Below are 14,312 nucleotides of genomic sequence, written 5' to 3'. Positions count from 1 at the left end.
TTGCACTTCTTTTCGCGAGATAATAGACATTTTTGAGGAACATTATTTCACCCCGATGAGTAGTTTCACAGATTTCCAGAACTTGAGATTCTCGGGAAACGCCAAAGAATTATTCTCTTATTTCACTGAAAAAGTAGAACTGGGGAGGAAAATAAATCTCAGTAACAAACATATTCTAGAAGGGCTCTCAGATGGGTTACCGCAACAAATTAAACCTTTTCTGCTAATTAAAGACCCGCAAACTCCTACAGAATGGCTTCAAGTGGTCACTAAGATAATTAACGAGGTACCACATGAAATGTCAAAAAATGAATTTAAGACCAAGACACAACAACCAAGTTCTTATAGGGGACCTACCCAATTTTATCAAAACTGGGTACCGCGAAACCAAATGCAAAACAATTTTCGGCAAAACCCTAATTACGCTTACCAAAGTAGAAATAATTTTCCACGAAATAATTTTAGTCAACCACAGGACAAATGTCGTGTTTTAAACCAAAACGAGGAAAAGAACGCCCGTAAAAAACAAACAACACATTATACACTGGAGCTACCTCCTAATCCTTGTAAACTCTGCGCACAACAAGGAATTATTAACGCATATCATTGGGGACAAACCTGCATAAATAAACCAAATACCTCGACGGTTGAACCATTACTAGAGTCCCTGAATAAGGATAAACAATTTAGGGAAGGAGAGGAAAATTCAAATGAAGCATGACAATTACTAGTGCCCGGATATATAGAAGGCGAAATAATCTACAAAAGTGAAAAGACATTATATAATGAAAATAAATTATATAATGAAGTGTACACTAAAAATAAAAGAAACTCGAGTTATTACAAAAGATTTGTTTAAATTTAGATACAGGATCAACCTTAAACATTATTCCTAGTGTGATTGCAAAAACATTAAATGTCTCGATTGAAGAAAAAACAATCGTGAATGTTAAGCAAACCCAGGGAATTCTGTCATTTAACCGAACATGCATGCTCCACCTTAAAGTTGGTAATATCGTTAGACCGGTGGAATTTTTTATTCTAGACACCGATTTACCATATGCCATATTAGGTTTAAAGAGTTGCATTCGATTTCATTTAGTCATTGACTGTATGACACGGGTCGTTATGCAGGATCGGAAAAAACTGATCACTTTTTCTGAGTCCGCGCTAAATGATTTGTCTTTGCACATTTTGCCTGAAATCAAGGTTAAGGACAGTGAAAATAATGATCCTGGAAATGAAAATACTAAATTGAAGAAAAGTAAGCGTAGAAAAAGAGTTAACAAAACTAAAAAGAAAAAATGTTTTGAGGAAAATCGAATTGAAAATAGCATAAAAAAGGCAATTAATAGCACCAGTAATCAAGAAGGAGAAAAAAAGAAAAATTGGAGAAGCGAAATAAATGACCCTCTTCATTTTTCTAAGGGTTCCGTGTTGGATTGCAGGGGTGGAGGCCTACGCTCACGTCAGTCAATCAACGGGGAATCGGAAAACGGAGGAAATGCGGGAATCGGAAAACGGAGGAAATGCGGATCTGAAGGAAATGCTCCAAAATTATGACGATATATTTTTGATAAATAAGTATGATGTTGGAACTATTAGAATTGAACCACAACAGGTAAGGTTAACATCAGACTTACCGGTGACATTAAGGGCATATAAAACGTCCCCTAAACAACAGGAAGAAATTGACAATCAAATTCGAGAATTGCTAAAAGCAAAAATAATAAAAGAGAGCTCAAGTCCTTATAGTGCACCTGTTACCCTAGTTTTTAAAAAAGACGAAAATAAAAAAAGTCGGTTATGCATAGACTACAGGAAATTGAACCAAATTACAAAATCAGATGCAGAACCATTGCCCTTAATAGAAACACTCATAGATAAATTAGGAAAAGCCGATATTTCTCAAAATTAGACATGGCGTCGGGATATTGGCATATACCCGTACATCCCCAAGATACAGAAAAGCTTGCATTTGTCACTAACAGTGGCCTATATGAGTGGAATAAATTACCGATTGGTTGGAAAAATTCCGGAAGTATTTTCCAAAGAACTCTGCGCCGAATTCTAACAAAACAAAAAATTAAATTTGCAACTAACTATTTTGATGATATAATTATTTTTTCTGAGACTCTTACAGAACATTTAAATCACCTTAAACAAATCTTTGAAATGTGCAGGACAGAAAATATTAAGCTAAAAGCTTCTAAATGCTCTTTTTTACAGACAAAAATCGAATTTTTAGGTTATGAAATTTGTAATGGAATTGTTACCCCAGATAATAGTAATATTGAAGCTATTAAAAAATTGCAACCACCAACCAATATCAAATCTCTTCAAAGATTTTTGGGGTCAATAAATGTGTATCACAAATTTATAAACAAGTATGCGACTATTAGAAATCCATTAAATCGTTTGCTGAAAAAAGACACAACTTGGCAATGGACAGATGAGTGCCAGGAAGCGTTTGAAGTTTTGAAAAATTCATTAATTTGTAAACCTATTTTAAAAATATTTGATCCCAGCAAAGAATGCCATATTTGTGTTGACGCGAGTCAAACTGGTGTGGGAGCAGTACTGAAACAGCCTGATGATTCTGGTACCTTACATCCTATAGCTTTCCATTCCCACTCTTTAAAGGATTATGGAAAAAATTATGGAATTACGGAGCTGGAATGTCTGGCTGTAGTCGATTCTTTAAACAAATTCCATCACTATCTTTTTGGTCGAAAAATTACCATACATACTGATCACGCCTCGTTAGTTTGGCTCAAAAATGTAAAAAATTTAAAAGGACGTTTGTTCCGATGGTCCTTGTTATTAAGCATATATGACTATGATATTAGGTACACGAAAGGTACCATGAATTTTGAGGCTGATATGCTCTCTAGAGACATACCTAAAAGTAATCTAAAAGAGGAAGATGCAGTAACAGTTACTGGAACCCAAGCTTCACATCTACTGCAATTGGAGGAAATTAAAGAGGCTCAAAAAAATGACAATTTAACGGGTAATTTCATTGAAATTAATAATATTTTATGCCTGCGTAGAAAGGGTTTTACAAGAATTGTTGTTCCATTCTCCTTAAGATATAAACTGCTCAAAACTGTCCATGAAAAATTTGGACATCCAGGAATTCAAAAAACAATTAATTTACTTACGCCTGTTTACTATTGGCAAAATATAACAATAGACATAACTAATTTTAACAAGCATTGTCATACGTGTCAGGTAAATAAAAAACCTCGGCAAAAAAGATTTGGCCTGCTACAATCTATGCCTCCGGTTGAAAAAGCATTTGATCTTGTTGCAGTAGATAGTGTAGCTGGTTTCAATTACTACAATTCCACTAAAAAGTATATGACATTAATCATTGACCATCATTCAAGATATATGTGATCTTTTGCGTCAAAGTCAATTACTTCTGAAACATACATTAACTTTCTCAAGCAAGTCTTCAGCGTACAAGTGCCTAAAAGTATTTTGAGTGATAAGAATCCGGCATTTACGTCTTCCCATTTTAAGAAGTTTCTAAAGCACAATAAAATTAAACAATTGTTAACTACAGCACACAGACCAGAATGTAATGGCAAAGTGGAAAGACTAAACCAAACAATTGTCACTCGATTAAAGTGTAAAGTAAATGAAACTTCTAAAAAAGTTCCTTGGCCTAAATTACTGGAGCAGGTGACTCAAGAATACAACTTGACTCCACACTCAGTAACAAAGTTTCCTCCTTCATATTTAATGTATGGTATTGTACCTTTTGAAAATCCAATAAAAGAAGACATATATCCTCCGGTCGAACAAGCAAGGAAATTGGCAGTTGAAAGAACTAAAGAATACCACGAAAGAAATAAGATATACTACGATGCAAGATTTGTGGACAAAACTTTTAATACAAGTGACACTGTCATATATGAAGAATTCAAATACCCTAATTCTCGAAAACTGTCTCAACCATTCAGTGGACCATATAAAATTCTTCAAAAAATTTCAGATGTTAATTATGAAATTAACAAACCGAATGCGCATACCAAAGAAAAAACACAAACAGTTCATATATCTAAACTGAGGAAATATAATGTATCAAGCAACTTCAAGCTATCTCACGAGTGCAATGATATTATTGTTCATCTTTGAGCTAAAGAAGAAAGAATATAGAGTACGTAATTTGAATTATGTAGAGAACTTACAAAAAGTATTGAGTATTACATAATTTTACCTCAAACTATAATGTCATTTTAATTGTACTGTGTTTTTATTAGTAACTGTAGTGTTATTGTATATGTAAGGTGTATAATGTTATAACATTTCAGATTGAAGAAAAAAAAAAGGAAAGAGGTTGCAGATAATTTCCCGTCTTCATTTTTTTTCCTTCCCTTATTCAATCCTGTCGTATTCTTTGGGGGAGGGGGGATGTAATATGAAAAATCCTTTGCTAGGCCTTTTCCATATTAAGTTCTGTTCACTTATATGTCAGCGCGTATGAGTCACTGACATTATTTATTACACACTTAAATGCTTCTCATACCATATATGGCTATGTTCTGGGCTCAGATGAGATTCCCCTTAAAGTACCTACCAGACACTTTTTTTCCCTCCAGACTTAAGCCAGCCTCTGTCTGCGGTGCAAAGCCCAATAATATTTCGTTATTGCAATCTGCTCCTCCTATATAGATCACGTGCGATCACATGATCGAGGGATAATTATCTGTAACCTTTTAATGATATTCCCTATATAAAAATCGTGGCACAACTAAACAAGTTGGTTAGTTAAGAGAAGTTCCTGCTGCCATATTCCATGTAAAAATAAAGATGTGATTAGTGAATGTAGCTCTGTCCTCTTCCTACGTGGTAGATTATCACGCCACAACACTGCAACTTGCGAAAACAAGATTCGTAATAAGAACCGAGCGGCGGTTCTTACATATATATAAAAATTCATCTGATCACAGAAAAAAAAGAAAAGTAAGAGCTAAGGCTGAGGTTCGAACAAACTTGAAAAAGAAGTGATAGTGATTGAGTGCTGTAATTAGTAGTAGAATTGAAAAAAAAAAAAAGGATGAAAGATTTTAAGAACTTTTAAATCATAATCTTAGAAAAGCAAAATGATGCAGTGTAATTAAAAGTACAAATTACTTATTAGTTGATATGGATATCTTTTTTTTATGCTCTAATGAAGAGGATTGCCTTTATTAGCCTACAAACAGGTGTCAGCTGGGGTTTAACTCTCTTTCTATCACATTATATGTACTTCATATGTTACCTTACATCTTTTACTTCTCATATTTTAGTAAAGCTTTGAACTATTTCTAGAAAAAAAAAAAAAAAAAAACATATAATATTTTTATTTCATTTTCAGGAATTGAATTAGATGCCCATTCTCCTCATAGACTTACAGCAGTTTTATCACTTATAACGTTACACCAAAAATAACATTTTGTTCTTTATTAACTCATTTACAGATTTTCAAAATTTTGAACCACTAACAAGAAAAAGTAAAATTATGGCAAATATAAATATCAGGACTACACAAAAATAAATATTTTCATTTTACAAATATGATTTTTTTTTTTTTAATTTATGCCATTTTGCAGTTACTTGAATATTTTAAGAGCTTACAAAAAAGAATAAAGATACCAGATCTGCAACTTAATGTCTCCGAAACAATATTGCATAAAAATACCAAAACCCAACTGAAAAAACATAACCTGACGACTGATGGTTTGGACTTGCATAAAGTTACAGCTTCAATTACAGCAACTAGTAATAAAGAGAAAAAAAAGTACATACCGAAACAAGCATTAAAAGGATTGATGTCACAATCAACGTAATTATATCCCTCATCCCACAAATCTTTTGCAAGAGCAGCAGCAGATTTACGAGTTTCAGAAGGCACAAGTTTCCCACACCAAACATACATTTCTGGTCCAAAATCGAACACAAAAGTCTAAAGAAACAAAAAAAAAAAAAAAAAGAAAAATATAACCAGGGATGCCAATTATATGAATTTTTGGAGTTATGAAGTACTAAAAGCAATGTCTTACCGAATCGGGTTTCAACATTTCTATTTTTGGCACTGAACTACAAAGATCGTCACAAGGAAGAAGTTCATTGTCTCCCAGTTGATACACCGCATTTGTGTTCACTATTGCAATTTCATACAACTTTAAAAATAAATAAATAACAGTTAAGTGTTGAAACCATGAAAGAAGCATACACATATATACATATTCATAATTTAAGACCAGCATATGTGTTCAAAACTAACCCACTAGATAATTCTAACATTTTAAATTACACAGCAGTGTTCATTTTTTGAGCACATGCTTTATTAGTTTTGATTAAATTTTATAGAGAAATTTAGTGTTTGAATTTCATATATATATATTTTTTTTAATTTTTTTGAAAACAAACATTTAGAAAGAATAAAGATGAAATGTAATCAACAGGCTTCAATTGGTAAGGTGTAATTTTCATGTCTGAAAAAGTTTCAGTTTTGCAACCATGATTTTTGAAATTGCTTTGACTTTCCAACTAAAATCTTTCTTAAGTTACTCACATCCACATTTAATATGAATGAAATATTGAATTTTTATTTTTTGTGGCTTCATTATTTTTTATTTATATATTTATTTTTAGATTGTTTATTTTTTAGGAGCTGAGTTTCATCCAAGCAACTAGGTGAAAAATTCATGAATATGGCAACTTTGAACCTTGTTTATTTTTTGTACTAAATTGCCCACCTTATACACAAGTATAGAAAGCACTTATTTATTTATTTCATTTGGGAACTAAAAAGTAAAAAGAGTAAGGGAGAACAAATGCACCATTTAGTTCAATACTAAACTGTGATTTAACACTTTAAATAAGACACATAAAGAAATCACCAAAACACATACCTCATCTTCATCAGGTGCCCCTGCAATTCGTATGTCTTCTAATTTCGTAGGAAACGCTTTTAAAAATGCTTCTTGCTGTTCAGCATGAAGTTCATTTTCTTCTTCAATTATAATAACTTCACTCACACTCTTAAAACCCAAGTCTTTTGAACTTTGAACCAAATTTGCAACCTCTGCAGCCTGAAAATATCATTCAAGTAAAAAATCATAAACAAGCACTAAACAAATATTAGCATCTAAACTAGTCACCTTTTTATGCCAATTAATGTAAACTTTAAAAAAAATATACTAATGATAATGCAATAAAATAAAAATATTTTAAATGGGGAAAGATGAAAAAAGATTCAGGGCAGCTGCTTTACTGTAAAATTAATTTGAATTAACAAAATGCTGTTTTAGCTACTAAGTATATTTTTCAGTTTGAGATCTTTTCCTGCCACTCTGTTTCCCAATATCTAAGACATTTTACTTTATTATACAGAAACATACAGTCTGAAATTGAAGGGCCAGGGCCCAGAGTGGTAAAACAAAAGTTACTACATTAGAAAAACAATAGACATTGAATCATATATGCAGGTTTGCATTTAGAATTGGATTTTGGATTAAATTTTCCAATTTTACATAATTTTCTGTTTATAACTAGTTTCTCAGTTTAGTAACCAGACTGAGCAACAAAACAAGTTATAAAGATTTATCTGTGTTGCAGTCTTAATCTCTTTAACTAGAAACTGTCAGAAGCTTACGACTAAAATTTCTGATGTCTTTGTGTGTGCTTGTTCTGTTTAGGTAAACATAAATAAGATTTACATATGAAATGACATGAGATAAGAGTGTTCAATAACAACAACGGAAAAGACAGTGCCTAATACAAATAACAGTACTATTATTGATTTGGTTGCTATTTATTACATCAAAAACTAAATAAATGATTGAAATTTTGCAACAGATACAGTTGGCTATAAGCAGTCTAGTAGTTAGAGCATCAAGTCTCAGATCAGTTGGTCTCGGGTTGTACGCCCAAGGCCATACTACAGACACATTGCATGTCACGTCTTTTAAGAGGTAAAAATATTTTAAGCAATTACTTTTGTAACATTTGAACAAAAAAGGTTTTCAACTGATACATTTTAAAAAAACACACCCACAAACCTTAACTCTCTCGATCACATTACTAAATTCACCATGCCAACAGTATATTTGAGTTGGAGTGACAAAAACATAACTGTCTCCATGGTTTAAAGAAGATCCCTTTGGTTCAACCAATCTAACCTGAGCTCTTCGACGACCTAAAATAAAACAAAGCAGACATGAAATCACATACTTTATTGCTATCAAATTTCCACAAGCAGCCAAGGGTGGTTTTAAGCACAGGCACGTGCCTGGGGAAGTAATTTTATTGAACTGCAAAATTTGCATTAAGAAATTATGTATTTAAGATATAAATGTGTAAGCCAAGTTCAATTCTGTAGCTCAGAGCCAGACTGACATAAATCCAAAAATTTCGATTTTTTGTTTATTAGTGCATTGTATGTAGAAGTTTATTCCGTATCAGGCCATGCGAACCGAGGCCTTCGAGATAGGAAGGCCATCCAACTAGCAAATGACGTCATCGTTAGTCGATCCACAACGATATTGGGAAGTGAGCTCTTCGATTAGTATTTTGGTTTAATTAAACTATTTGGTTTATTTATTATTGTCTTCTATTATTTTAGTAGCATTAAAACTTCTACTTTTTCATTAGAAAACATAAAAAGGAACCAATAATCATACATTAAAAAATACACTGAGCTTAATTCATAGTATTTCACATAAAAACATTTATAAGTCTTACAAAGTATTCAAATAACTAAACACGATTTTATTTTACAATCTTGTAAAAACGAAGTGATAAATAAACAGTTTTATTTTTCATTTGAAAATTTTTTTAACACTAATCACATTTTAACTACTCGTATATTGTATTGAAACATTAAGTCTTAAGAAGTATTCAAATAAATAGATGAACTTTCATTTTACAATTACATCAAAACAAAAAATAATTTTACCATTGTATTTGAATAAGAATAAAATGAAATTTTAAAATATAAATAAACATTTTTACTAAAGTAAACGGGAAATATAACTGCAATACGTTTCAAAGACATAACATTAAATTAAAATGCATAATACCAGATTATTAATGTTAACTTAGCTTAGCAAATTTATACTTTTAAAAAGACATGAATGTTTGGGTGCCATCCACCAAAGTAAACGGTGCCCTACCTCCTTCAACTATGAAAACTTCAAGAAAAATACCCCATAAACATCTCCCCCATCTCCCTTAAAATTTCAAGGGCACAGTTATTTATAACTATAGCCGTTGAAAAGCTATCATTATTATGAGACTATGATTCCTACCCCTCCCCCCTTCGGTGGGCACTCTCGAAAAGTTACACAGGAATTCAACTTTAAAAACGTTAAGTAAAGAATGAATTATACAAGATCATGAATACTGTATGTTGTACATCAAAAAAATGTATTCAATATCAAAGCAGCCTTTTTTTTTTGGAATTTGGCTACTTTTCCATTTTTAGCTTTTTCTGATGCTAATGATTCTTGTGTGTGTGTGGGGGGGGGGGGGGGGGGCTTTAATAGTTCATCATTTTAGGCTTTTGAAAAATTATTTTAAAGAGCATTAATTGATGACAAAGTAACCTTTTTCAAAAAACTTCTCATAGAATGACCATTTTAGCAACTTTCTTCAATACTTAAAACTTCATATATGTTAAATTTAGATCAACATTTTTCTGAGTAGGCTCTTTTAGGAATTCAGTGTGACATTTTTGTGACAGGGGGAAGGGAAAGGATAACAAGAAGTGTGACATCACGCATTGTTTATAACAATATGCTCATGTTGAACAGCGTTACATGTAACAAGGAGGGAGGGGGGGGGAGGGATTTGTTCAAAATTTTGCAACATCCTTTATGGACAGCCCATTAATTCAATTTATATTACAGTTTCAGAGTTCCTGAAAGCTTATTAACAGAAAACCCAAGGAGTTCAAAATTATATAGTTCAAGACATTTTGCCTTTTTTAAGCATAACAAACAATCATAGAGCATTTGGCAAAAACACGTTGTGTATCCACTGCTCAAAAGTAATCTTTCGCAAGCCCAGAAATCATGAATACCGTTAACTCAACCACAATTTGTATATAAATATCTTAAAACTTAAAGACAACAGTGCAAAAAAAACATATTTTTTTTTAGTTTGCGCACAGAACCAGCTTGTTTGAATAACATTGCAGGGGCGTAGTTGGGGGAAAATGTTTAAGTATCGAACCCACGACCTCCGGCGTTCAAAGCTAATCTTCTTACCTCAGAACTACGGAAGCCCATCAAGGAATGTTTTTTGATCAAAATAACACATGCTAGCGTATGAAACAATTTAATCGAAACCGAAAATATAAGATTAGTTCAGTTAAAAGCCTGTTTCAATAAACTTGTTTACATATTAACTGTATATCAACACCAAGTTACGTTGCTTCTGATAGCAACAAGTATATTCGCAGAAAATTTTGACATATGTATATTGTCAGCTTGGAAAATCCATTTCGAATAAATGCGTGCACAAGGTTGAAAAAATAAAGAAATAAAAAGTAGCAAGTTAACCGTTTCAAATATTAAAGCAGTATGCTGAAATTACAAATTACAGACAAAGATATCAGAAAGGAAACTGACAATTGTTTGTGTAATGGAGGAAAAGTTAAGCAACCTTAACTGCATGAATTCTAATGGATAAAATGTTAATTTATTTATCTGAGAAAAGTACTTACCTCCGAACTTTAAAATTTATTCCATGAGGCGCCCGATTTTTTTCTTCGCATGCAGGTTGTTCGGTAGCACAAATCGCTGACTCACTCAGCAGACACTCAGACACTTACAAGACTAATTATATATATATATTTTTAATTGCCTCTACATTCCGGTACGTTTAAAGGATGAGATAAATCCAACAGTATTGTGTTCACAAGAATGTGCATCCGAAGTTACATATTTCCTATTTCATCTATTTCAGCCAGAGCAAGCAGCACTATGTAACTGCATTGTAAACTGCACTGCTTTCAAAGTTTCGCGCCAAGTTCATAGATCGACGACTGGTGGCGTAACGAAGCGGGGGGGGGGGGGGGGGGGGAGAGGAGTTGTCTGGCCTGTTATCACGTGGGTCTCGTGCGAACGTAATGTTTAAAAAAAAATTCTTTTCAATTTTTTACCACGGTTAAAAGAGGGTGCGACAAATCCCTTGCACGCCAGAAAATTTTTTCCCCTCTCTCCTGTAAAATTATTATAATGTTACTTATGTCCTTCTGGCTTCGAGGTACAGAATTAAGCCCTTAAATATACGAAAAAACATAAATTTTTAAGTATGTATATTAATGATATTTGTTTGTTTATACGTTGTATATAATCAAAGAAACAAGACAGACAATCAATTTTGGAGGCAAAGGGAATGAGAAATAGAATGACATGGGAGGAGGTGGCACTATCTTATCACAAATGGATGTGGAATGATCAACAAATCTTTCTCTTTAGTAGCCTAACCTAAGTAATGTTATTACTTTGCTTAAAGAGTCTGGAGTTTAAAAAAAAAAAAAAAAAACATGCACATAAAATTAAAATATTTACGCAAGTTATCAATGATAAAAAAACTGGGACCATTCACAAACTTTTCATATAAAATAAACTAAGCATCTATTAATGAAAAGTCTGCTTAATGAAATCACGATTTTATCAAGCAGTTATTCCAATAAATATTTATGTATATTGTGCATCAGATGCCTTAAAAATGAGGATTGGTAATATGGTTTAAAAATCAAGAGTTTAAATCCCACGTATGTAAGCAAAGTAACATTTTCTTTAAAATGGTAAAATATGCTGAGTAGCATTTCATGAAAAATAGTAAATATTTGATTAAAAGAAATTTAATAGCACTTAAAAGTTATTTTAAACTTTTTATACAACAAAATTATGTTTTTAGGAGTAATTAATTAAACATTTTTCAATTGAATGAATAGTTGTTTTAGAGTCAATCCTGTCATAAAATAAAGAAAACAATAGACATGTCATTTTGCAAAAACCTGATCTTTTTAATGCTGAAGATAGTTTTATATTTTCAATATTCAAAGTTATTCAGATTCTGTTTCTACAAGCTGAAAACCTTTTCATTTTTAGCTTATTGTGATCTTTCTTCCATGCTAGGAGTGAATATTTTAGTAACTTCTTTCCGCACAGGAAATTTCTATGATGCAAAGCAATTCTTAAGAATATATGTATGTGTTTTTTTTTAACTCTATTGATTGACATGCTGCATATAATACATAAAAATAAGGCACTGCATTATTTGCAGGTTATTTTAAAGTATGCTACCCATAGATTATATCTTAGAAAAAAAAATTGTAACAATAGTTTCATATTATTATACCACAAAACATTAAAGAAGTCTTTCTACGTTACCTTTGATTTGTATCAGAGAAACAGTATTTTCATCTGGAGATGGTATACTTGCTCCTTTTTTTAAAGCAACTGATTTAAAATCTACTTTGCTAGCTAGACCAGCTAAAGCAGAAAGAGCTAATGTCTTTTGTGAGCCTATGGCCACTGAAATAGGATCATGAATCATTAGTACATAGTTTTTCACATTGAAATTTAATCAAAATGTAATCAAAGTGAATCACTACCTTCAACATATGTATTTAATCGGGTATTCTATTAGCTTGATACTATCAAATTAAATATAAACTGCATGCTGACTTGCCAAGCTAGTGTTGATAGTCAATTTTTGACTGCCTGAGAAGTTTTGTGATTTTCTTTCTTTCTTTCTTTTTTTTTTTTTTTCCTTTTTCGTGAAATGAAGTGCAAATTAACAATTCAAATTTTTTTTTTTTTTTTTTTGAACAACCTGTAGAAAATAAAAATTGTAAAACCTAACTAATATGGGGAAACGTAAAAATGTTTATAAAACATACAATGAATTAGAAACGTCTACTTTCAAAAACAGAAAAAAATTGCAATTTAGTTTATAATATAAATACAGTCAGACCCCTATTTAATGACCCTCTATTTAACGAATTTTTGCGATTTAGTATATTTTTCTTTTTTTTTCTGACTAAAATGAAGGCAAAAACCCCTATTTACCGAATAATAAACCCCTAACTAACAAATTATTTCAACAGCCCCCCCCCTCTTTTTTTTTTTTTTTTGTGAATTAGAGTTAGGAAATATTGGATTGTTTTCTAAATGCTACATCTATATTGTTTGAAGCAGAAAAGTACTTTTTTTTTTTTTTTTTTGGAACCAGCAATTTTTGACGGGCAAGGGTGGGGGGCAAGCAACGACTAGTGATTCTGATGCTAAAAGTGAGAGTGAAACTCCCATTAAAACTGTTACTTTTTCAAATGCTTTACATGGCCTGGAAACTGTAAAAACATATCTCATGTAGCAGGCTACAAAAAACACAGTATTTTTTTCCCTCCATACAGTCAAAAGAGAATTATTTCCAGTCAAGTATCAAGGAAATTGTCCAAATATCTATTACTCAGTAGTTCAAAATTTCAAATTAACTAGTGCATAACAAGTTGTGGAATGCTGAATAAAAGGTGTAAACTTTCTAATTATGGATATTTTTGCACAGTTGCTTTTTAGAAGTTTCAGGTAAGATAAGTGTATTCTTTTAAATTATTTTTCACATCCCTATATTACGAATAACCCCAATTTAACGTATATAAAAGTTTCGGTTTTGATGAATTTGTCAAATCGGGGTCCGACAGTATAAGTACTAGTAAAAAAGAAAATACAATGATGCAACACTGAATGAAGACCACATTAAATTTTTGATTTTATAAATTAAAAAAAACGACAACAAAAAGCCATTGGATTTTTAGGGGTTGCAAAAAAATGGAAGAATAAAAAGAAAGTACAAAATTTTGCTTAGGCTGGTTTCGAGAGCATATGAGTGGTAATTCATGTAAATCTAACAATTTAACTCACGTTTTTCTTAAGATTGTGATGAATTATGTACACAATCCCTTTCTACGAAGAAACACTTAGACATGAATTAGACTTACATTATTTACCCCAAGTATTCTGAGATGTCACAAACAATTTCATTAAGCAAGTATGGTTTGTTTCAGCCATTGAACTATATAAGTAACCTAGAAAGACTGCTCCCAATTCTCCCCTGTGTTAAAGAATTGTACCCGCTTTCAAACCGGTTCTATGTAGCCGACAGGAGAGAAGACGGCAAAAGACAGCGTTCTTAGCATTGGAGACATAGAAAGACGTACGGGAATTTCGTCAAAAGTACTTTTAGTTATAACAATAATTTGTTGTATGACACATCTTCGGTGATCTGACACCTACAAATGT

At 32.0% G+C, this 14,312-nt stretch overlaps 1 protein-coding gene across 1 annotated transcript in view; it reads right to left on the bottom strand.

Moving 5' to 3' along the window:
* The window catches only part of LOC129216602 (supervillin-like), a 101,788-nt gene that overhangs the window by 60,733 nt on the left and 26,743 nt on the right, over positions 1-14,312 (bottom strand). The window contains exons 6-10 of the mRNA XM_054850818.1: positions 12,381-12,545; positions 8,058-8,194; positions 6,909-7,088; positions 6,054-6,173; positions 5,800-5,956 (exon numbers count right to left, since the gene is read on the bottom strand). Coding sequence (XP_054706793.1) covers positions 5,800-5,956; positions 6,054-6,173; positions 6,909-7,088; positions 8,058-8,194; positions 12,381-12,545 — 759 coding nt within the window. The remainder of the gene's footprint in view (positions 1-5,799; positions 5,957-6,053; positions 6,174-6,908; positions 7,089-8,057; positions 8,195-12,380; positions 12,546-14,312) is intronic.

The sequence above is a fragment of the Uloborus diversus genome, chromosome 2 (assembly GCF_026930045.1).
Source record: "Uloborus diversus isolate 005 chromosome 2, Udiv.v.3.1, whole genome shotgun sequence".
In the NCBI taxonomy this organism is placed as follows: domain Eukaryota; kingdom Metazoa; phylum Arthropoda; class Arachnida; order Araneae; family Uloboridae; genus Uloborus; species Uloborus diversus.
The sequence above is the reverse complement of the archived record's forward strand: the minus strand, read 5'-3'. Positions and strand labels throughout refer to the sequence as shown.